The following is a 24,951-nucleotide window of genomic DNA, read 5'->3' as shown; positions in this document are numbered from 1 at the left end:
CATTTATGTTTCAAAGTAAAGCAAATAAACATGACCAACCAATTTAAAGCTAGTTTCGATAGAATTGGCCAGTGGAGAACTCTCTTGACTCCAATCATCTTTGTGTTGTCAATGGCAACTGGCTTGGATGACGCTGGCGATATGGCAACATCTCGGGATTCCATTGGTCCTTACTGTGTGGTAACATGCACAGGAACCAGCAGATGGGGCATGGGAGGTAACCTAAACACAAATGTGGAAATTATTTTCAATTCGGTTTTCACGTTGACAAATTCTTAATATCTCCTGTGCAAATGCCTTTTTTCCCAACATGAAGGTGTACATACAGCTGAACTGTTTCATCTTTTTGGCATGTTGTGCACATATGGAGCAAGTGACAAACAGCTGCTACGAGGAAAGAAAGGCTGTGGGCACAACAAAAGAATCATTGTGCGCCCCTGGACACACTGCATTATTTGTTTGACAAACAGCGCAAGCTTTGCTTTTATTTTGAAACAGCAACCGGATATACACTTATCACGTGAACGCTATCTTGATGGACGCTTGTGCAATGAGCTCTACCAGTGACTACGCTAATTGACTAATTACGGAAAAGGACGCGTAAAAGAAGTTTGAATGACTTACTGACCTTACTTGTGCGACTGCCATCAACAAAACAAAAGATCCTGCTAATTTGACAAATGTTTTCGTTTGCATTATCATTCCCTCCAATGATATTCATATTGCATTTGATTAGGACTCCAACAACGTATCAATAATAGATTAAAAATAGAAATCGGAAAGTTTTGGGGGACAATTAAAAGTGTCAATTTATTGTGACACCATTACATCATTCACATCAGTCGCGCTGGTCGCGTCCCATGGTGCGCGCATGAACTACCTTTATTGACCACGCGGTGGTGCAAAAGCGCTACTTTTATGCAGAACGGAATTTAAGATGATTTGTACTGCACAGGCAGTTATGCTATGATGACTAAAAAGTCAACAACGGGTTCCCCAAAAATAGAACTGATGGGGAAAAAAACTACATACGTTTATTACTTTACATGAAATATAAAAACTAACTAGCCATTCAACAATAACGGCATGCATATAGTCACCTTCCTAAAATAATGGCCCAAGTCATTTTTTTCTGCAACAAATACGGATTATATTGTATTTATTAAAGAATTCCTCTTAGAGGTAGAATTGAATGGTCTGTTTAACTGAAGATGTAGATTTTAGCAGCAGTGGCCATCATCCTGAGATGTTTAATGCAAATAAACTATATATTTTTGCTAAAATACGACATGGGCCATTTTTTTAAAAGAGTGACAATAGAGTAACTACACAAAGTGACAGGAACATTGAGAGAGGTGCTTGGAAAAGACAACCAATCAACAAAGGCACCGCAAAGAATTAATGAACCTCACATGGATCTTACAACATGAACTTTGGTCAAGAATTCCATGAAAAAGGTTGACATTGATGCACCAAAATTACTGAGGATTACAAGCATGATCAACTGTTAGATAAGGATTTCTAACGTTGGTATACTTTACAAATAACAGAAAGCCATTAAATTAGTAACAATAACAGCAAACCATTTCTGTAAAAGCACAAAAATCAGAAGCATGTAAGCTCACATGTCCATGTGCTTATTAATACAAAGAAATATACATGTTACTCATACTGTACCATCCCTTTTTTTTCTCTCGCTCTTTGACAGTTTCGAGTGGTCGTTCAAAAGCAGCCACTATTTCCACAGTTACGTTTTGTCAGCACAGGCGATTTGGCATATATATCAAAACAAAGTTATTAAAATATAGACTATTGTATATGCATTAAAAAAATCCATTCATCCAACCATTAAGCACGGAGAGAATCCTAATGTTGATTAGTGACTATAACTATACTTATTTTTAAAATAACTTCTGGCTTGGAGACGTCAGTCTTTTATGTCTGAGCCAATGTTTTCATCCTATGCAGCAATGTGAAAACTGCATCTGTGGTTTATGTACTAGAAAGGCACATTGGAGCTGCATAAGAAGCTCAGACACAAAACAAGTCCTTCGCGTATCGATTAAATACATGACACATGCATGCACATTATTAAAACCTGAGAAAAATAGTAGAAAATAAAATAGTTTTGTTTAATAAATGTCTCCATGTACTGTAATTTACGGACTATAAGCCGCACCAGCTAAAATTAGGGGAAAAGTCTGTTTTGTTCATATATAAGCCACAGGTGATTTAAATGAAATATTTTCTCTATTACAAAAAAACAAATCCTCTTACTATATCATGAAAAATCCATAGATAAGCCGCACTGACTATAAACTGCAGGGTTAAAAATTCATGTAAAAAGTGGCAGCGTATAGTCCAGAAATTACGGTAATATTTGTTTTCACAAAAATAATAAAATTCTGACTACAACTATAATTGATCTATTGTCTGAGTCCGTGATATAAAGCTTTTTAAAGTAGTATGCTTGACTGCACTGATTCATCAGTATTTAGCCATCACATGACAAATAGTTTGCAGTAACAAAAAGAGGTAGTGTCAGATAGACTACACTTGTGGCGGTAAGACCAAAGCCTTTGATTTGATATCATTTCCGTCATCTCGTAACAAGGCATGTTAAACGTGTGTAACAGGTAAATCAGAGGTGCTGTCAGATAATTGTCCAGGTAAAAGATATAGATAGATGTTCTACTACTAAAATAATAACATAACATGGAGAAGTTTTTTCGTTTTTGGATATTCCTCTACAACATAAATTGTGTGTATCCTTCAGCGCCTGTAACGATGACATCCATCCAGATCCTCATGGCTTCAGGGGAAGGGGCCACCATGTAGTAGACCCTGTCATGAGTCTTGACGCTGAAGGTGAGGGAGGGGTTGGGGCTCTAGAGGACACAGAGTAAGTCAAGTTTTACTCATACGGCGCCTTTCATTTGAAATAAGACACTGCATCATGTACCTTCTGTGCATTCTTCAGGTGGTCATAATACACTTCTTCTATGGCTTGAAAGTAGATTACGCCTTTCAGCTTGGCTTCATGCTTGTCTACAAATATCACATATAGTCGATTACGCTCGTGCTGCAAAGTAACTGGATTAACATGATATCAAATGATCCTGAAGTCCAACCCGCATAGTAGGAGAGCGTCCGTCGATTGCGGTCAAAGACGAACCAGCGCTTTTTCCAGGTCTTGATTTTTCCGCCCATCTTGATTAGATAGCCTCTGCACGTCTTTTCCGAGAGGGACAAGTGGAAGCAGGTTTCGGCACTGTGACCCGCCGACTCAATGTGAGCCCGCAGGTCAAAGTCATCCTTTCGCACTGGCAGGTACCGTGTGAGGGGCCGGGACTAGACGACAAGGGAAAAGACTTAGGAGTATGTATTGCATCACGCAAGATGAAATCAAGACGGAAGGGTCTTTGTTCTTTCATTTCTCCATTAATTTCCCTGCTCACCTGCACTCGCTGCTTCTCTCGTAGTTTCACCTCACGGTCGATGAGTTTCTGCCGCCTGCTGGTCTCCTCCTGGAGCATCTTCTCCAGTTCCTCCCGCCTCTTCTTCTCCTCATCCAGTGCTTGCTTGCGAATTTCCATCTCGCGCTCCTGAGGGTCACCGGTAAAATACTTGTCATCAGATTTTGTGGGTACATGCATATCCATGAAGTATGTATTTGAGGTCTTATCACCTTGTACTCAAGAAGTTGGTTCTTTTCCGCCTGGGCCTCTCGCAATAGACGCTCCATCTCTTCTAACCTGGCTACATTTGAAGTACTTGCACTAGGAACACACAAAACACTTTTTGGGTTTATTCTTTCAATTTGATATTACAGCTATTCATTCCTTTTAGAAACTTCACATTGTTCAAAACATATTCTCCTTTATCCAGAAGGGAATGGGATGATGTCACAGCACTGCTATGATAAATGCTGCACATTAGACTGTGTAAACAAAAACTGAGGCAGGAAGGAGAGTAAGTCAAAGTCAGCAAGAAGATAAAGGCAATGGAAAAGAATACTGGAGTCAAGAAATCAAGTTATAAAAAAATACATATTCATGTTGGACAGTGTGTATACCTACAAAAAAAATTGGCCTGTGCCTTTGTTCTTTCTAAATAAACATTTAGGAACATTTTCAACTTTGAGTCCTTTCTAAAAATGTCAAAGACTTTTCAAAGCACACTATAAACATACCTGGAAATGTTGTCAGGAGAGCACGCCGAGATGCTGGTTTCAATGGAGTCGGTGCTATCCACACTCATCGTGTCAAAGGCTCGGTTGTCACCGTAGTCAAAGGCATTGAGGTAGACGTTCGTCTGGGATGACGCTCGAGAGCTGGGCTGACCTTCAAACAAAAAACATTGAGCTTTAGCACACCGCTTCCATTCAGTGCCATCACTTTTTGTACCTGTCTCCGCCTGCGTCCCCCCCTCTTGGAGAACACTTTGTTCATCCGGCGTCAGGTTTATGTCGCTAAGTCCCGCCAGTGTGACTGATATTCCAATACGTTCAAAATATGGAAAATTCCCTTACTGTTGTCGTGCAACAGGCTCAGGAACATTAGATTTAAAAATGCCTAAAAAATAAGGTGCCAATGCTGAGGAGCGGTGGCACAAATAACAGCAGCATTTAGTCCGAAGCTGAGCCTCTGGCTCCAGGAAGAAGACACAAACACGCGACCTGATTGCATCTGCCACTAATCCCGGACACACCCATCTGATGTGCCAGATCAAGAGACCGAAGGGATCGAGGGACCACACGGACGCGGCGAAAATAGCACACAGTCCCAGAAAAACCTCTTTAAATGTTTGCTAGAACTACACAAATTTTTTACTGGAAGACAGTAAGGATTTTATTTTTTTAAATGTTCCATTAAATACACTGAATTGTATTTACATACCTTTTTGCAGGCGTCTGCTTTCTGTTTCCTTGCTGGATAGGGAGAAAATTCTGGGAAGAATGCTGCCACAGCTTGTGCTCTGTACCAATGGTGGATGGGCCTAAGATTAAATGCACAAAACAACTAAGGCAAGGAAAAGTAAAGCTGATGCAATAACCTGTGCATTAAAAATATAATTAAAAAAAGTGACAAGTTTTAATCTTAACAGAAATTTTCAGATTGATGAACAAGTCATCCATACCTTAGTAGGGAAACTGCGTCCAAGTGTTGCACTTGAGAACTGGGGCATCATGGTGGAGCTTTTCTTCCTGGGTAAGGTGTCACTGAGATGCGAGCCGCCATCTTTATCAGGTCGCTTCCTCTCCTCCAGCAGCCGGAAATGCTGATCAAATACAAATGAAAGGTTTATACTTCATGTTCAAATATACTCAATGGTCCCATTCTGATGCAAGGCCATGAGTCTTTAAATTGTTAATTTGGTGCCATCACTGACTACAACTGTGCAGAAATGTTCCATTTCTGATTTATTTCATAAATTCTGCCAGGATGCACAAACTTAAAAGTGTACAGATGGATTTGGAACACAATTTGGCACACAAAAGTTACCTGCCTGTGTCGGGGATGGATCTTTTTGACAGGAAGAGGGGGTGGGGGAGAGTCGGGGAGGGGGGAAGGCTCTCGATATGTCACCATGTTCTCTGGCCAGTGCACAGAGATGCTTTTGGAGGAGGGGCACGGATTGAGATGGAAGGAGGAGGAAGAGGAAGAAGAGTGACAGGGCTTTGGGGGGAGAGAGGAGAAATAACATTATCAGAGAACTGAACAAAAAAGGACGAGGAGGAAAAATTAAGAGGAAAAGAAATTTGCCGACCCATGACGACACACACCTCATCCTCTCCAAAGTCTTCAGGGGAAGAGGCATTGGTCGGGGTAGGGGTTTGAGCATGTGAAGGGTCCCCCGCAAACTGTGAGTATAGCTCACTCAGTTCACTCACCGTCACATAACCCTTGTATCACATATTATAATCAATTTGTAGGCAAATAGACAGAAGCAAAATAAAGAGGAACTTGAGCTAAGAGTAGAGAACAAATCAAAAGATAGATGAAGACAGTACCTCACTATTCTTGAGAAAAAGAGAGGAAACGAGAGAAGATGGGAGGTCGTGCAAGCTGACTGGAAGAGAAGCTGCCACAAAGGCCGTGTCATGGAAACTGCTGCTAAAAGACACATGAGCCGGAGGAGATGTATCCTAGCAAGCGAGGACAAGAGGACCATCCTGATCATCCTGGAATTGTTTGTGTGTGTGAGTGTCAGCTGTCCATCCCACTTACCTCCCTTAACGTGTACGTTTGGCCACCAGTAAGGTCAGCGTATTTTCGATCAAGAGGGGCAAGGTTTTCTTTCTCCTGGGAAATGGAAAACATTTGAAAATTCAATTCAAAGACAAACATCAACAAGCCAACATTACCCTTTGTAGCATTGCTTCCAGATTGCTCCTCTCCTTCAGGAAGCTTTCTTTCTCTCGCTCAGCCTGCTGAGTAATCTCTGCCCCCTGCTTCTTTAGAATCAACAGTCGCTCCTGGAGAAAGAGTCAGAGATGACTAACAGGGTTGGAGCTGAATTATGGGATCACCGGCGAGAACATTATCACAACCTTTCGGGTCACAGTGCTCCGTTGATAGTCGGCGATCTCGCGGAGAAGTTGTTGCGTCTGGGTCTCCTTCTCCTCGTCCTGCCTGCTTTCTCTCTCCAGCTGCTGGAACTCCAGGTCCTCGAAGCGCTTCGTTTCTGTCTCGAGTGCCTCGCAGTCCTGAGGCATACACACAAAAATGGCTTTAACTGAAGCACTCGCAAAGTTAGACACACTTGGATTTTACCGTTTTATTATTATTATTCAAACGTTGTGTTTTAGGGAGAATGAAAGGTACGGTAAATACAGCTATGTTTATCGTTATCGTTGTACGTGGTAACCCATTTTCATAACTGCCAGCACCTCATCACATTTGAATTGCCTTCCTCCTCTTGCCAGTTATCTTAACGCATCATCAAAAATCCCAACAGAGAGTAAACCAGACCCACGTGCCTAGCATGAGCGCAGCCGCCACGTGGCGTGTTCATGTATGTGCGAGCGGTGAGTGTTAAGTGCGTTTTACTGACCCTGGCTAGCTGCTCCTGCAGGGGCTCCTTGGTGGCCTCGGGGCAGCTGTCCAGCTGGGAGCGCTGCTCATACACAATCTGAGCCAATCTCTCTACTCTGCCCTTTTCTGCCTGCAGCAACTGGCACGCCTGATACGTACATACACATGCGTGTGGCCATATATGCACGTACAACGGAGTGGATGACGCACGTGGAGTAGAACCACAACAAACACACACACACGACAAACACAAAGGACACAAAGAGGATGGCAGAGTTAGTAGGACTAGGGGAGGAGTCACTGTTAGTTATCTAGGTGACCAGTTGAACATTTAGGGGAGGGAAATTGGTTGTAGAATTCAAATCTACTCAAGATATTGGTTGATTGGTTTTGACAGGGTGATGAAGGGGGAATGTGGATATGGAATGGCTCAGGTTAACTCACACACGTTATTAATTTGAACATACACAGGCATCCATCGTCTGCTCGACCAACTCTCAAACCAAATCGTAATCTAATTCAATCTGACTCTCCCTTTGTCCAGTCACAGTGATTTATGAGCGATTATGTTCCGTGAATCCACTTCCGAGGGGCTTGTTGGCACATAGACAGATTGGCATCCCCCCCAATGTCCATGGAGCCAATGTGTGAGATACGATGACTGGGTGAGCGAGTGCTATACCCTGGGCAGTATTAGCAAATATATATTTGGATCACAGACAGCCTGTAAAGGATTAGCACCTACTGCTTTGTCACATGACTTCAAAACATAAATGTGTCCTCAACTAGCATATATAGCTACTCACGAGCGTCCTGTTGGTTTGCCATGTTGCAATGCAATACTCCCTCCACCCCCCCGCCCACTGGCACATCTAATTCTGACCTGATAGTTTTTGCAAAGAGCAAAGAATTGGAATGAATACCTTGTCTTTTTCATGCTGAGATTTGCTCTCCATGTCAGCTATCTTGTTGTGAAGAGTATCCAGGGTCTCTTTTTCTTGCTGAAGGGCAGCTAACTCAGACTCTTGCTCCGCCTCAACAAGAGCTTGTTCTACTTCCACCTTGGCAAAAGAAAAAGAGACATCACTCGAGTGAGAGCTCAGGATTATTTTTCTGTTACTACTAAGTGCATGCATTGTGAAAGAATTCCAACCCTGATGGTTAACACAATAAATGTCCACACCTCTCGGGCAGATTCCTCCATTTGGTTGTCCAACTCTTTAATTTTTTGCTCAAGCTCCTCCATGTTGTTTAGGACCTGAATCCTCTCCTCCTCCACTCTCCTCGTTTCCTCCTCAGAGGGCCTGGCTTCCTGTCCGAAGCGGTGGACTGCATCATCGTGTGCCTGATGACACAATCATCACAATCAATGACAGATAAGGTGCAGATACAACCCGCTGTTTTTATATTATTGTTGAAAGCCATCAAACTATTCTCACAAGAATAATTTTCAGGACTAAAACTCACTTTCAGTGACTTGGTGGTCATTCCTGGCCCCAAATCTGAGCACGTTTGTCAAATCATCAAAATCAAATGAGCTGCTAGCATTTCCTGTTTGCAATACAGGAATGAAAGCACAGAGCACCAGGAGCTATTTGGTGTCAGATATTGCTCCAAGGGAAAGTTTTCTTCCACATCAAACAAATATACCGGTAGGCCTCGTGTGCACAAACACCAACTGTGACACTTAACCCGCTCTAACCTAATAAATGAGCTGGAAATATCTCTCATCTGTCTGTGTGAAATATAAATGTGTTGACACTTTATCAAAAGGGCGGTTCGTCTTATGTGTGCCAGAAAAAACTTTCAACAGATTTCCACATCAAGACTTTAATCTGTAAAGAAGCTGACGAAGGCCAAAGGTGTTCCTACTGCATTTTTCTATTCCTTTCCTTGCGATGCACATTGCTCTCCATACAAAGGGGCGGAGTTAGATGATGATATCTTTTGGACACTTTGATGCAATCATCTTCAAAACATTTGTACCTCATTTCCCCTCTGTGTATGAGGCGAGGGTGACGGGGCGAAGCTGCGCAGACTGACAGCAGGTGATTCCGCCCTGCCGTCTCGAGTACCACTGCTGCGCCTCTGTCGTACCAGGAGATCCGCATCGTAGTAGCCGTTCTCCGTAACGAGTCTGTTCCCCGTGGAGCCGTTCAGGAACGAGGTGTCGGAGAAAACCGAGGGCGTGTCATCGTCGTCGTCGTCTGTGTCGTTCAGCTGAAGCTTCTGAAGCTCCTGGTTGATCTTTTGGAGGTCTGCCACGGCAGATGCTGGATTTGTAACTGAGCCGCCGCCATCCTGGTCCAGCTCTGAGCACAGGGACAAGATGGTCTCAAGACGCTGCCGTTCCTATAAACGAACACACACATGCAATGTCAGAGAATAATAGTTCAATGTTACTCAAGTGCTGCTATAAAAACTAACATGGGAATGACAAAATTATTCACACACTATTGAAACACACGTAGACCTCCATGAGGGCAACAATTTTAGATCTCATTTTTTACACTACCTGTGGAAGCATGGCAGACGAAAAACAGTCCTTGATTATTGAAAAATGCACTTTCGCCCATCAAGTCCCGCACGCAGTTTGCATTCTTCGCAGAGCGTATTTCCCCCCCGACTGACATTCCCTGGAGCGCAAGGTTTTTGTTGCCGCTGTTGAGTGTGGCTGAGGCGCGGCGACAAATTACAGGGTGTGAGCTGCGGCTTGGAGTTCAGCAAAGGGGAGGGACAATTTAAAGCACCAGCATGATCAAGTAATATTAGAACGGGAAAGACGGGGAAAAGGAATGTGGGTCAGAGGTGTTAGGGTTGCGCATGTGTGTGCGTGTGTGAGAGAGAGAGAGAGTGACCGCAAGAGAGGGATCCAGAAACTGAGTGAGCGGAAGTTAATGAGGAGGTAGACAGCTGTCAAGTATGCTCCCAACAGCGCACAAGACCTCCGGAAATGCCGCCAGGAGAACAATTCACATTCTAGGTAACCGTGTTCTGGGAAAAATCTCGGAACCAAATACTAATCTTGTTAGAGCCTATGTTGGCATCCCATTTATAGTGTGCAATGTGAACCACAAACTTGTGTCACCTTGTTCTATTCTAATGGGCACGAGCTACTGTTGGGGGTCTTTTGAGTAATGCCAGGGAAAAAAAACAATGCCCAGATGGTGTCTTACCTTGAAAACAAATGCCAATCTATATTTCTAAACGTCATTTGGAATAACGGCACCTTTTTTCCCCCTGTCCCTCTATGAACATGCTGAAGTTGCACTTTGTGACCACTAGACGGGGGAATAATACAGTCAAACTGCTCCTCACACAGTTCAGCACTGCTCAATGAATAGATTTCTCAAATTAAGACCTCTATAAATTCCCAAATGTGCGCTCATAGCATTTCTCAAATGGGTCCTGTTGTGCAGCAATCTGCATAGTTCTCTTTAGATAATTGCAAGAAAGGGTTAGTGGAATTCTCAGCCCATTTATACGTTGCACATCTGCATGTTTATCCACCTGCTGCTCCTCTGACTGTGCCCTTTAATTTTCCTGGCCTCTTCAGCCCACTTCTGACCAATTTTTGTGGCCCAAACCGCACTGGGGCAGGCCACCACGTGACTGACAAAGTACACACACACACTAAGTACACACGAAAGCAAAGTGAAAGGTTAAAAATAGTCCTGTTAGTATGGGCTTCATGCCAAATGTGGTCTTGAGGTTAGCCTCAACCAATGTGTGTGTTAAGATGCCTGGGAGAGTAAGGCAGGCCTGAGAAGACAATTTTATAGTGAAGAAAAAGACGACAGGCATTCATTCATAGTATGACGGCCGTTGTAAAAGGATGCAAGACAATAGTCGAGTATGTTTGAAACTCACCAGTCTCTCCACCTCCTGCTCACGGAGTCGCTCCTCTTTTTGATGATGATGGTAGTCACTCAGTTCCTCCTTCCCGCTCAATGAGCTAATACTCCCCCGTCGTTCTCGAAAGCCACCCGGTGGGGTCACTCCAGCTTTTCCGAACGATGACCTCCTCTCACTGCGTCCGAAGCCCAGGGTGCTAGACGTTTCCAGCTCGACACAAGTTTTGTTCCTTTCCCCCATAGAGAGCTCCATATCAGGGCTGGCGGTGCTCATGGAGCTGATGGAGCCCACTGAGCTTGTGGAAGTCAGGCTGAGTTTCTTGGCCACACGAGGGGAGGACGACTTGGATGGGATTGTAACATCAGGTGGGGATGATGAGGAGGAGGAGGAGGAGGAAGTGATGCCGTTACAGGAGGGCATCTTAAGGGAGGAGAGCGAGATGGACACCACACCATCTCCTTTTGTTGTGCTGTGGACTTGATTCCTATTTGAGAGCTGCTGATTAGCGTTCCTCGAGTTGTGGTTGAGGTCGAGACTGCTATTGTTGTTGTTGTAATGGTCTTTGCTAAGTTTGAGCGTATCTGAGCGCTGCGACTGCGCGGTCGATAATGTCAGAACGCCGTTATTGTTATCTCTGGGAGATGGGGAGGGGCAGAGGCGAGGCAGTGAGCGGCTGTGCCCGATTCCTGCCATACCATTCAGAGAACCGGCAGAATATTTCCTCGTTCGACTGCTTGGCGCGGCTTCTTGGTTGCCGTAGCTACGTCGCCCCTGACGGGGGCTTGAAGGCATGCTCACAGCGCCTCCGTTTGACGGAGAGCGGGATGAGGAAGGAGGAAGGGAAAGGAGTACGCTATCTCCACCAGATATAGATGTGGATGAGCCCCTGCCGTTCCACGTTGACAATGAAGAAGAGCTTGTGTTGTGGAGACGTCGGCTCTCGCCGGAGCCCGAGTTGTCCTGGTTGCGACCGATGGGGGCACGCGAGAGCAGAGAGGAATGGTCTGAACGTCGCGATGGGCACGGCGGGGTGGCAGATTTCATCGACACGGGGGGCCGATCTCCACCGTAGAAACGTCTTGCCTGTTCCTGATAGGTTGATGAGGAGAGTGATGTGACGGGTGTGGTGGGGGGGGACTAAAAGAGATTCAAATGACAAATGAGCAAAGCGCGTGTGTGAAGGCAGCAGAGTACCAATTACGAGTAGAAGCCAAGACAAACCAAACAAACACGTCACGCGTTAAATACAACCTTGGCATATGCCAGGGCAAACAATCCGGCTAACCTGACAGACAGATGACACAATAACCACTGTGGCAGTGCTCGATGACAGCTGACCTGAGTCACGCTGAAGTATGACGGGTTGCTGTTCCCATTGGCTCTCAGGCTGTTTTCCAGAGCCTTTTTCTTGCGCTGTAGGGTGTCCATCAAATCACGGAGCTCTGAGGCCGAGCGCATGCCACGCGTGCTGCTGGTCCCGCCGACCACAGCGTGGCTATAATCGCTGCTGAACTTCAGGTAGTCTAGAGAAAAAGAAAAAAATATATATATTATTATAAATATACAAGCACAAACCTTACAAATAGAAGGATGCTGTTTAGATGTTTTATGAATATGTGTGTGCGTGTCAAGCTCAAAGAATACATACACTTATGCATGCAAGTACCCACTGCATAACAAAACCCTCGGATCCAAGACAAACAGTTGTACTTTAGTTCTGTTCCTCAAAATAGGTTTTGAAATGAAAGAGACCACAACATATTTTTGAAATATTCTCAACAGACCAGTCTTTCATTTGTGTTGGGGGAGAGCATGGTAGTCATGGTGCCTACTTGCAGCTGAATTTGACATGAACGAATAAGTCTGACTTGGCAAAACATACCTTGCTGAGATTAGCATGTTCTTTATTTTTCCTGCCTCCATTCTTTGAAGCTGAAGTCTCACCTACCAGTTGGGTGGAAACCAGCACTTTTTTTATTTAGCTGTGGCTTAATGTGGAAAAGGCGCTATTACGCTCAGACCACCCAGTGTTTAACAACCACGCGTAAAAAAAAATGTCCTATAACGAAACAACAACAATGGCTCCATTTGAGATAAACAGCCTTGTGTATTGTGTGTACATCTGCATAGTGTATACAATTATTTATTTTTTTTAATGGAAATGGGCTCTTTTGTTGAATTATGCTGTCCAAGTGTGGTCGGGGCATTTGAATGCCTTCAAGACTGTGAGAGAGAATGTCAAACCTTACGTGCTAGAGAGAAATGTGGCGGAAAATGAAAGGCATCATGAGATCTTACAACACGCACGCGCACACGCGCACACACACACACACACACACACACACACACCGTTAAGTTTTGCATGTCCATAAATGGGCAGATTTATACTGTAGGTCTGGTGTGCATCAACTCTCCTCTTTCTTCTCCCTCTTCCTTTGTGTGAGAACAATCACTTTTCCTGTGAGACTGTGAGTGTTGGCAAGCAATAATATGATGCTGAACATTTTTTGGCTTTGGATAAATACAGCTAAGACCGTCAAAGACAATCTGTTTCTACGATTGGAAACGTATCTGCAATAATTGTGTTAAAGTGTAGCATTAGCTAAATGCTGACCTATATGAAACCAAAATTAAATTAATTTTTTTAATAATCACTGTTGCATTAGCCATATTGTACTGGGCAGAGCGGTTTATAATTTCTTTGACCATTAGAGTTCCTCAAGTGCTAGGTTTAATGAGAATATTGAAATTGTGCAACAGAGTTAAGTTGCAGATATTTTAAAATACGTTTGATCCCCCCCCCCCCCCCCAAACACACACACACAGTTCCGCACAACTCGATCAATCACCAAAAAGACAGTGGAGGCCAGCTGTGTCCCCATGCAAACAGAGAGGCACCCACTTGACAAAAACATTCCAATACATTTAAAATTTAAGCATGCTTGACGATGAGATTGTGTATTTTGGAACAATAGATGAGTGTGAACTTGCATCCGCCGGCCTGCTTTTCAACATTTTTGCAACTCAATCCCAAATCTCACACACCTGCGTGGCTAATGACAATGTAAGCTTGTAGACGGTCTTGGATTTTGTGTGGAGACAGATGTTGGAAAAAAAGATGAGAAGGGGGTTGGAATGAAGATTATAGTACGTGGCAGGAGAAAAAAGGCTCAGAGGGGAAACAAAGGGGGAAAAAATGGACTCATATCATATGTGAGGATAGAAAAAAAAGATTGCATTGAGTTTCTGTGTACCTGTATTGTAGGCTAGGGCGGACACGGGGCTCTTTTGAGGAAGCATGCTCTTCATTCTGTTTGCCTCCTCGGGATGGTTGAACCGGAAGAAGTAGGACTTACCGAGACACAGGGAATAACCTGAAGAAAGAACGCACGCAAGGTCAAATGGAAGGAACTGAAACCAAAATTATACAAAGTAGATGCCGAAGAACGGAATACAGCATAATATTTATTCACACTTTGCATGCCTTTACACTAGCAGCCAGTGTAGACCTGCAGTGTTTGCTCTGGCCACCAATTAGGGTGAAAGGGGCAGGTATTAAACAAGATGTCAGGGTCAGGACCTCGGTAATACACACAAGCGGCCACAGCTGTCCAAATACTTCACAAGAGAAAGGACAGAGAATAAAGATCCCTCCTGATAGTCTGTCCAAATGACAGTGACACGGCAACTTGAATGTTTAGGCGAGCTGGGTGATGAAACTATGATTGATATTCTGGATTGTAATGCCAGTCATCTGTGCAGTTCTATCCATCCTAGTGCAAAGACTCCAGATGCTGACAATAACACGCCAGTCTTTGTCTCACTCTATGGGGTAAAGATGTTACCGTGGATTTTGTAACTAATTAAATACAGACATACTTTTTTCATTTTATTTTATTCACTCTATGGGGTAAGATGTTACCGTGGATTCTGCAACTAATTAAATAGACATTTTTTTATTTTTTTTTATTTTTATGTTTTATTATTTTTATTTCTGATGATATAAAACTCATACGTTCTGCTTATTAGTTGCGCCCTCTGGTGGAGAAGATAACTGCAACATGACAACAAGCGACCGCTCTCCCTTACCTATTTTGAAGGTTAGCCTTTTAAAATAGAAACAACACACTTTTGATTCAAAACATAAGAACATTAAATTACATAACCCTAACCCAAATAAACTTCAATACAGTTACTGCGCAGCAGATTCCTTGGACCTGAGGTCATAGCAAACCTCTGAAGCAGGAAAAGGATAGTGAGAGGACAAATGGAAAAAGACTGAATGTTATGGGAGAAAAAAAAAATCAGACTCCTCCTTTTTATCTTCTCTCTTTATGCAATTTTTTTTTTTTGCGCTCTTTCTTTAGCAACCAAATTTGAAGTAATAGTGTAATAGGTCATCTTGTGAGTGCCAAAAAAGCAGCGCTGTAATTTCTCTGCACAAGGCAATGTGGCCACACAAATGAAACGTTGAGACTGCACAGCTGGCCATTCAAAAGCAACACTTAAGTAAACACTCTTTTGCCTGGCCGCCATGACCAAATGACATCCCTTTACTTCCAAAAGATGATCTCGGAGAAGAGACAATTTATTGCATCCAACATCCACGACATGTTTATAATAGGCAGACACTAGCGTGCATGCTGACTCACAGTAGTCCCCCAAACACAAAAGGCATGTGGCGTGCACACCTCGCCTCTAATCCACGCTTGTAAAATTCAAATTTCCTACTCTCAATAAATCTTGCCGTGTGCCGACTATTAAAATACATGCAAGAGTGTTGTCCTCATTTGTTCGCGGGCCACATCACTGCTCTCAACTTCCTGAAGACACAAACAAATTCTGCAATTAATGATTTTAGTACGCTCTTAATTAAACTACCCTTGAAAGTGATTAAACGGTTTTAAAACGGAACAGTTTGCACAAACACTCGATTGATGGTTGCCATCATAAACACGCACAGGATGTTTTTTTTTCCCACATCAAATTGCACAAATTGGGGTTAATAATCCCACTTGTTGTTTACTGAAAAAATAGCCTCTCATGTTGAACAGTTCAACTTGGCAATGGTCTGTAAAGACCTTTATAAGATAATTAAAGCTTGCCGACTACAAAGTCCAACCTCAGTCTTTGAGGATGCAGATGTAGCTTGTCTTGAGTTGAGTCTGGACTCAATTTCTTCAGCTCGAGATGTGCTAAATTACACTCTTACCGCAATGTTATAGGAGAGGAAATTCTAAACTGTTTCTCTATTTGGTTAGCAACAGGGAAAGCACTCCAATTACGCCAAATTCATGTCAAACATTTGCTTTTGGAAGAAATCACGTTAACTGCTTAATAGGTTTTGTATGAGGAAGTATTTGGGCCACATTGAAAATAAACAAGAATCCAATAGAACAAATAAAACATTTAAATAAATAAAAAAATTGTAAATAAAGAAAATAGTATTTTCAAATAAAAATAGTCATTAAAACAAAGCTGTAATTGAATGAAAAAAAATCATTATAATATTGAAATTGCTTGTATGACCAATCAATGTTTTGCAGGTCTCCAGAAAAAGACACCAGCTGCTGATTGTTGTTTTTTTCCTTGTAATTGCACTTTTGTTTCCTGCTGTTTTTACCCTAATAGCCCCCCGAACAGAACGGCCATGAAACAGCAGTTATTTCCAAATCTTTTGTTTTTTTATGCCTTCATAAAATATGGTTGTCTCAGGTTGCAACATGGAGCTGAATGAACAAAATGTAAATGTGCTCATTCAAGACAAAGATGCTTAGACACACAACACGCACCAGCGGGTTCCCATTGGGAGTGTAAATTGGCCGCAAAACCACATTATAAGGCACACAAGGCAAGCAGTAACATCATAAAAAGACAGACTGGTCTTTCTCAAGGGAGTCGCTGTTGATTGGGTCAGTCGGTCAGTCTGTCTCTCACACACAAAAACAGGCAGACACACAAAACAGATATCCACATCTTATCCAAAAAAGCATCAATCCATCAGCCAACACTACACAATTAGACAGCTAGCCAAGAGGTTACAACAACAGGCAATAATCTACTAGATAAACTCAATTAAAAGATAATAATGCAAATTTTGCAAAACTGCTAATTTAGTGGAGTGGTGGGGGGTCAGTGGAGACTTTAGACCACAAGAACCCTCTGCACAATGAAGCAGGGTTTCTTTTCAGGCATTAGGTAACCTAAAAGCTGAGATTTCATCTTCACAGCCTGGAGCAAGTGTGTGTCTATTTCACACACACTTGCCAGTGAACATCCGACCCCCTCCACCCCAAGGTATGTCCAAGGTTATTGTCATGCATGGACAAAAAAAAAAAAAAAGTGGCATGAAACAATTTAACTGGAGGTGAGAATAATTCACACACCATAGCGACATATAAAAGTCCTGACTGAGAAAAGTGCGTTAAAGCGCATGTGATCAAATCAATTTGCCAGTGACCCATGCAAACAGATGCGACTATTCAATTGCAGGCAATCAGTTGTACTAGTTTATTATCCGAGAAGATTCTATGTTATCATATGGCTGCTCAAAGTAGGCAAAAAGGGTCAACAGATGGCCACAATGAACACAAATGACCATATGTGCTTATGACAGAACGCCCCCTACCACCACCATATGATTATTTTTGCAAAAAAAAAAAGGAACACGAAAATAGGTCTGTGCAAGGTAAACTATTTTAACCGCACGCATACAGGTGGAGAACATAAAACACGCAAGTCAAGAGCCCAAGCTGCAACTTAATATACACTACCAGTTAGGACTAACTTTCTCAATGCTTTTGTATGCGAAACTGTGTCTACATTTAGATCCAAAGCCAGACTATAAAGCCAATAAAAGCCCGTTACTAACCTTTTGAGTCCCATTCAGTGACGACAGAAGAAAATGTCTTTCTTTTGGTTTTTCACAGCGAATGGTGCATGCTATATAAGACGTATGCAGAACAAGATATGATTATCTTCAGTCTTCTTAGTTTAGGTGTTGCAGATGTTCATCCATGTAAAGAATGACGCGACTCCGGCAGAGTGATGTAGTGAAAGTTCACTGATTTACATCCAGCTGTGGACTGTACCAACGCTATTGCAAAAAAAAAAGGGGAGCACTACGTGGAGTGGAGTGAGAATTGTCTTGAGAGATTGCTCAAAATGATCGCTTATTAGTTTTAACAGAATAGCAAATGAAGAGAAAGAAAATGTGTGACATTACACGTCGACATGTAATGCAACACCGCTCCAGTTTGTAGTTGGTACAATCGAAGATCGCTCCGAGGCATTTGGAACCACGCCCCCTGCAACGTTTCTTTTGTCTACCTTATTTTTTTCATCGGTGTCCTGCACTTTAAGGATATTTGAAAAGAATTTGAAGAAAATTCCACTAATAAAAACTAAAATGGATGTGTGCAATGCGATGCAAAGCATGCAAGGCGATGGAGGGCAGTTCAATAACGGAAAAAGGCAAAATAACAGCAAAAAATGGTTTTACCATTTAATTTAATTAAATTAACGACCCTAGCGACGATAAAGGTTTCGGAAAGTGAAGGAAATAAAGCAAACGGTCTTTCAAAAGAAAGGCTATGGACATGATTTCAAACCTTTTTTGACTAGTATTGCAGCACTAACATTGTTTTGTGTGTTAAAGTTAGTTTTTCATTCCCACTGTATTATTTTACCTAATTTCGTGGTTGTCATAACTCAAAGTGTTAAACAGCATGAGCACATTCCTAGTTTTCCAGTGACTTCTTGTTTCAATAAGGTTTGAGTGAAGCTAATACGGGTCAATCTCCTGTTTCCTAAATATGAAACAGATCACTTCCTGAACATCTTCTGCGTCTTGGGGTGTGTGCTTAACTCAACAAAAGCATTCATTGACATTTCTCATCCTACTTTTTATAGTGTAAAACTGTTTTGATGGAAAGTTGTCAACTCTATCACACTTGTTTTTTCACAATGCCTCCTGATGTTGCAAAACAATGTCAATATTTGAATCGGTGAGGCATGCAAGAAAACAGATAGGCTTGTTAATATTCAACCCAAAATGACACACTACAAGCCAAACTATTCAACTAAAGTAGGCTCCAAGTGAAGGAAGAGTGCAAAAGTGCAGATCTCTCTGACATGTAGCACACTGGATGCTCACTGGAATATGTGAGTCATTAGAGCAGTTAGTTCCAAACCATTTTGAATTAAGCGAAACCAGAGCTACGTAATGTGAAGTTCCGCTGCTGTGATCAACACACTACATGAGAACATCCTCACTTATACACACTCACACTCACAGAGATATATGGAGCGTATCAACTGAAAGGAATTCAAACATGGATAAATCATGTACACGTGGATCGGAATGCAGATAACTAAACCACAGATGCCCCCCCCACCCATCTTTCTTTCTCTCACTCGCTCCATTCCAGGCCATTCCTATGTCAAATTTCTAACTAAATTATTGCGTTGTTTTCACAAAAAAATCTCAAAAAAGCAAAACACATGTGACTACATTCCGTGCTATGTCATTCATGATTCATGAAATGTATTTAAATTTACAATAATAATAATTAAGCTTACCCTGTGTGAGTGGTGTGGGCACCGTGACCTGTACCCCATCTAGACTGCAGAGGTGACCACAGGGATCCAGCGTAACTACCCCACCTGAGGAGGGAAGCCAATTTGTAAACACACCAAAACAGTACATCACTAAATATTTTTTAAATATTCATACATGATTCTCTTTGAACATGATGCATACAAACAACAAAGGATGTGTTTTGATAACGCATAAATCATGAATAATTCCATTGATGATCTGTTAATTCCATTGACCCAGTAATCTAATTATTTTTCCTTAAGTTAAAATTTTTTGATTGGATATTTCAAGTAATTTGGTAATGACCTTCATTGACGATGAGACAGTGTTCAGCCTCGATTCCAGGACCCTGGATGGTGATATCTTGAGGAATTGGGGCATCTTCTCGCCCTATCCGGGTTACACCTTGAGGATGAAGAATGAGTTACCGTATTTGCCGGTGTACAGGTCGACTCGGTGTATAAGTCGACCCCCTAAAATTCGACGGAAATTTACGATTTTATGATATATCCTTTGTATAAGTCGAGCTCAATTGTTGCATTATATTAAACTTCAAAATTCAATATGCGAAATTTATTGACGAAATGTGTTCAAATTCCGGGAGGCCGTGCGCATGCGGCTGTTTATAAGCACCGCGGAGGAGATCGCGGCCGGCGAGCTCGCGCACGCCACCCGGCACCAACGGGAGGCCGGAAATAGCTCCAAGCCGAGCGGATCGGCACTTTATAAGCACCGCGGAGGAGATCGCGGCGCCTCATTGGACTTCCAGCGGCCGGCGAGCTCGCGCACCCGCCCGGCACATCCGGGAGGCCGTGCGCACGAGCCAAGTGGCCGAAAATAGCCCCCGCCGAGCGGATCGGCTGTTTATAAGCACCGCGGAGGTGGTCGCGGCGTCTCATTCGACTTCCAGCGGCCGGCGAGCTCGCGCACCCGCCCGGCACATCCGGGAGGCCGTGCGCACGAGCCAAGTGGCCGAAAATAGCCCCCGCCGAGCGGATCGGCTGTTTATAAGCACCGCGGAGGTGGTGGCGGCGCCTCATTCGACTTCCAGCGGCCGGCGAGCTCGCGCACCCGCCCGGCACATCCGGGAGGCCGTGCGCACGAGCCAAGTGGCCGAAAATAGCCCCCGCCGAGCGGATCGGCTGTTTATAAGCACCGCGGAGGTGGTGGCGGCGCCTCATTCGACTTCCAGTGGCCGGCGAGCTCGCGCGCCCGCCCGGCACATCCGGGAGGCCGTGCGCACGAGCCAAGTGGCCGAAAATAGCCCCCGCCGAGCGGATCGGCTGTTTATAAGCACCGCGGAGGTGGTCGCGGCGTCTCATTCGACTTCCAGCGGCCGGCGAGCTCGCGCACCCGCCCGGCACATCCGGGAGGCCGTGCGCACGAGCCAAGTGGCCGAAAATAGCCCCCGCCGAGCGGATCGGCTGTTTATAAGCACCGCGGAGGTGGTGGCGGCGCCTCATTCGACTTCCAGCGGGCCGCGCACTCGCGCACGCCGCCCGGTTCAAATTTTCTAAGTGCAACGCACAATGAGATGCATGAGAAACGGCCTTGGTTACCATCACATTTGAAGCGATGAATACGAAGTTAAATTTTATGACTCGGTGTATAAGTCGAGGTCGATTTTTTTCGGTCGATTTTGGATCGAAAAAGGTCGACCAATACACCGGCAAATACGGTAATCACATACCATAATACATTTATTCTCTTCTTATTCCTGGAGACTAACAAGCATACATCCGAAAATGCACAAGGGAGGCTTTGTTTTCTTTCCCACATTGTCAAGATTGTCAGAGTGGCAAGCCAGTAGATGAACAAGCTATTAAAATATTGGAAAAATAACAAACTAACATTTAGAAAAGAAAAAAGACTGTAAACATACTGGACTTAACTACGCAGACAAAAAAGTTAGTGGATGTCATGACTCAATGTGGCCATCAGCTGTTCCAAAAGAACTTTTGACCCAAAGACCAAACACACATTTTTTTTTCTTTAAACCACATTCATTGGCGTAAAAAACTAAGCTGTACCAAAATATAGAACCCAACAATTTGGAGTAAGTGATTCTACCATATAACATTACCTTCTTTGAGTGGCAGCAAGGTAATGGCCACACTTAGTCTCCCACTGCCCAAGCTAACCAGATGAGGGCTGGCTGTTTGGACCTTGAGACCCTTCCCTGTGTCAATCAGATCCAGAGGTGCAGACTGCAAACAATGAAAATCGCAAAGTTCAATTAGAAAAGTAATAGCAAAATGGATAATAAATAGAAAATTGGTTATTAATAATTATGGGAATTGCTACATTCTTGGCTATCCTCACGCCGAAACAAAAGACAATTAAATAATTTTCAAATCATAAAACTATAGCAAACTTCAAAATAAAATACTAAACCGAGGACAGGGTCCCAAGCCGTGTTTAGACATTTAAAACTTCATGCATGCAAAAGGTTCATGCATCACCTTGTGATCCACTGGAGGAATCTGGTCTGACTCTGGTTGTGACATCATCTCAGAGTCCTGCAACAGAGGTTGAAATAAAGTCAGATCAGGTCAAACCACATAGACACAGTATTGATGTGGAATCCATCAAACAGCAATGAGAGATGATGCCCCAAAAAAAAATATATATATATATATACATTGTACATATTTAGCTCCACATAATGGTGCTTGTAAAACAGCTGTGCATTGCATACTCAGCTGGCACATGAGAGAAATGGATTTGAGTGAAAGTATTCCAAAGGGGAAATACCACTTTTGACCAAAACAAACACACACATGAGTGTTCATCCGCACTCACAAACAAGCACACATGCATGGGCAGAGCTGCATAAAATATTCCATGAATAGAGTTCTGCAATTTCATGGTTAGGGAGTGTCACCAGTTTGAATTTTTTTTTTTTTAATTTGGGTTGATATGGAGAAAACTTCATCCTCATCTTCCTCTTCTCTCTTCTTCAACCCTCTTTGACATGCAATCATTAGACCTTTAATAAACGACATGGTTTGCGGCCAAACTGTTTCAACGCTTTCACCATCACCATCTTAGGAAAAGCAAATCAAAGTCGCCTCCAAGCCACTTCCCGAATTCATCGTCAACTTCCTCTCTGAAATTGTTTCCCGTGCAGCTTTAACACACTCGTTGCCTTTTTACACACACAAACCCGCTCACCCCTAGAGCCTGCATGCACAATATATAAACATCCCAAGGTAAAGTCACACATCATCTACTTTTGTTGAATAGAAGGTTACATGCTTCACATTCCAATCTTTTTTTAATCCAAAGCAAACAGTGGACGATGGCATTTACGACCACGCAGCACTACAAACAAACAACAAAAAAAAGACCCTTTGGGGAATGACGGTATTGTTCTTTATCTTTTTGTGTCTTCCTTCCATCATCCGTCACAGAACACTTTCTTTGTTGTTCCACCAGGTGAACTCCCAAGTCTGGGCAGGTGCAAACATGTTTGCTGCAGTCTTGTTGTGTGCTCCAGTTGAGTCAGGGCACTGTGATGTGCCAAACCAGACCCAGACATAAAAGAATGCACTTCTTGCAACCCGATATTTGATATTATCAAAGCTCAGGTGCTAAAGACGGATATGACGATATTGTTAGCTAGAAACACAAATAGCAATTCAACAAAGCTACCATATTATCCCCTTAAATTAAATGATTTGTTTTTTAGTTTTATTATCCTCATTTGGGCACCTTGTCCATCACCATCGCGAACAATAAGGTACTCAAAACGGATCCCTGATGCACTCCCACTACTTCTGTCCAGTTTTGACTTTAAAACACTAATTATACACATTTACATCTGCTTTATCAGCTAGTTTCATTAACTACAGCATTTTCTTCTTGATCATTCTCTTCCTTTCTGTGTCTCCCAAGACTCCCCTCCCCTCACATTCCAGCGTCACCCTCTCCCCCTCCCACCTGACAAAGCCGACATTGTATCACAGATACTATTTAATATGGAGTCCCTCTCCCAGTGACTCCTATAGTGCAAAGGCTCTTATGTTCCTCTCTTGTCATCACAGCACTCTGTGTTTAGCTCGCAACAAGACTGAGGGTTGTTCAAAAGCATAATATAAGGCTCTCAAGAAATAATAACTAACACACATTTGTTTTTATATCTTTAGCTGTACAATATTTGTTTTGGTGAAAAGACAATTCCACAAATATTGTTTTCTCATCACAGAGTTCATTTATAGAAGAATACTAAGAGTCCCGAAACACAGCATCCTCACAGGAAAGACAGGCCATTGTTATAACAGCTGACTCAGAGGATGAGGAAAGGAAATCTCGCTTTTGAATTTAAAGTCATGGCTATGGGTGTCGCTCACTGCAAAGACCACACATCACCTTAAGTCCCACATGCAAGGGATCAAGTCATGTTTGGATTTGGGAGCCATAGGGGTGTGAATGGGGGATGCGATAGCTATACGAGAAGGGACTGAGAAGTGTTATCACCCGAATCTCGTGGAAAATAGACCCCGATTGCTGGATTCAATGGAGACAAAGAGAGGATGGAGCGAGGGGGATAAGAAGAAAATGGATGTGACTAAATGGACTAAAATGGAAGAAAAAAAATGCTTTCACAAAGTGAAACTTGGATTATTTCCACTATCAAAGCATCTGGCACCCATTTATTATATAGATATTTTTTTCCATTTACAGCTTAGTTTCTGCATGGATACCATAAAGCAGATGTTCTCTATCTGGCATTCAACTGGTGGCAAAAGTACAGCCAAGACTAATGTACCGAGCAAACTGTCTCCCCCCAATCAAGTCTGCTACAATGGTTTTATCATTAACTTCACTGCTTGAACTACAGTACAGTGGAATTCACTTTATACTATCGTTTTTTTATTTATTACCTGCATTCTTCTACGTTGTGCAATTTACGTTAATCATTACACACCTAACTTGGGTGCAAACATATTTAATTCCTGAGCTCATTGTGCAAAAAAATATCAACATACCTGTATTAAAACTACACTCACCATGATTACAGCTGGATGGGCTACTTCTGTCATCATGCAGAACAGAATCCAGGTTCTCGGTGATCCAGATTTAACCTCACAGATTTCCCCCGAACTCCCAGAAGTGAACTTCTACAATTATAGTCCTTTCCTTGACAGCGGAAACATCTCCTTTACAGCGTGGGCAACTTGTGGAAGACTTTCCATCCTAGATCATGCATATACACAGCCACAATAGTAAATAAAAAAAAAAAAAAAAAAGGGAAAACCTCAGCCAATTGCGACGTGTAGAGGAATGTGACAGCAGCTGGAAGTCAAGCTGGAGAAGAACTGGAACCAGGGGAGGGAATCTCTCTCGCTCTCTCTCTCCCTCCCTCCCTCTCTCTCTCTCTATCACACATACACTCAACACCCCCCACACACAAACTGAGTCTTTCAAACACACAGCATGAGGACACAGACATAATAG

At 42.9% G+C, this 24,951-nt stretch overlaps 1 protein-coding gene across 6 annotated transcripts; it reads right to left on the bottom strand.

Moving 5' to 3' along the window:
• Window positions 1-1,014: 1,014 nt before the first annotated feature.
• phldb2b (pleckstrin homology-like domain, family B, member 2b) lies at window positions 1,015-24,749 on the bottom strand. 6 transcript variants are annotated; one of them, XM_088364193.1, is made up of 24 exons: window positions 24,504-24,725; window positions 21,954-22,010; window positions 21,575-21,698; window positions 19,798-19,896; window positions 19,473-19,556; window positions 14,147-14,266; window positions 12,231-12,415; window positions 10,908-11,981; window positions 9,024-9,389; window positions 8,221-8,382; window positions 7,961-8,098; window positions 7,057-7,185; window positions 6,554-6,709; window positions 6,368-6,478; window positions 6,231-6,305; window positions 6,014-6,148; window positions 5,140-5,280; window positions 4,899-4,998; window positions 4,193-4,343; window positions 3,689-3,779; window positions 3,459-3,605; window positions 3,132-3,351; window positions 2,963-3,048; window positions 1,015-2,888 (listed from the first exon to the last, which is right to left on the bottom strand). In XM_088364193.1, the coding sequence occupies exons 1-24, from the start codon at window positions 24,537-24,539 to the stop codon at window positions 2,748-2,750; spliced, it is 4,128 nt and encodes a 1,375-aa protein (XP_088220319.1). In that variant the 5' UTR covers window positions 24,540-24,725; the 3' UTR covers window positions 1,015-2,747. The 6 variants fall into 6 exon arrangements, with proteins under 6 accessions (XP_088220319.1, XP_088220318.1, XP_088220320.1 ...); XM_088364192.1 differs by having other exon boundaries at window positions 10,908-12,029; window positions 24,504-24,724; XM_088364194.1 differs by lacking the exon at window positions 7,057-7,185 and having other exon boundaries at window positions 10,908-12,029.
• Window positions 24,750-24,951: the final 202 nt, after the last annotated feature.

The sequence above is a fragment of the Syngnathus floridae genome, chromosome 20 (genome assembly GCF_059516105.1).
Source record: "Syngnathus floridae isolate MCC-2025c chromosome 20, RoL_Sflo_1.0, whole genome shotgun sequence".
Classification (NCBI taxonomy): Eukaryota; Metazoa; Chordata; class Actinopteri; order Syngnathiformes; family Syngnathidae; genus Syngnathus; species Syngnathus floridae.
Note: the sequence above shows the minus strand (reverse complement) of the source record. Positions and strands in the feature narration are given on the sequence as shown.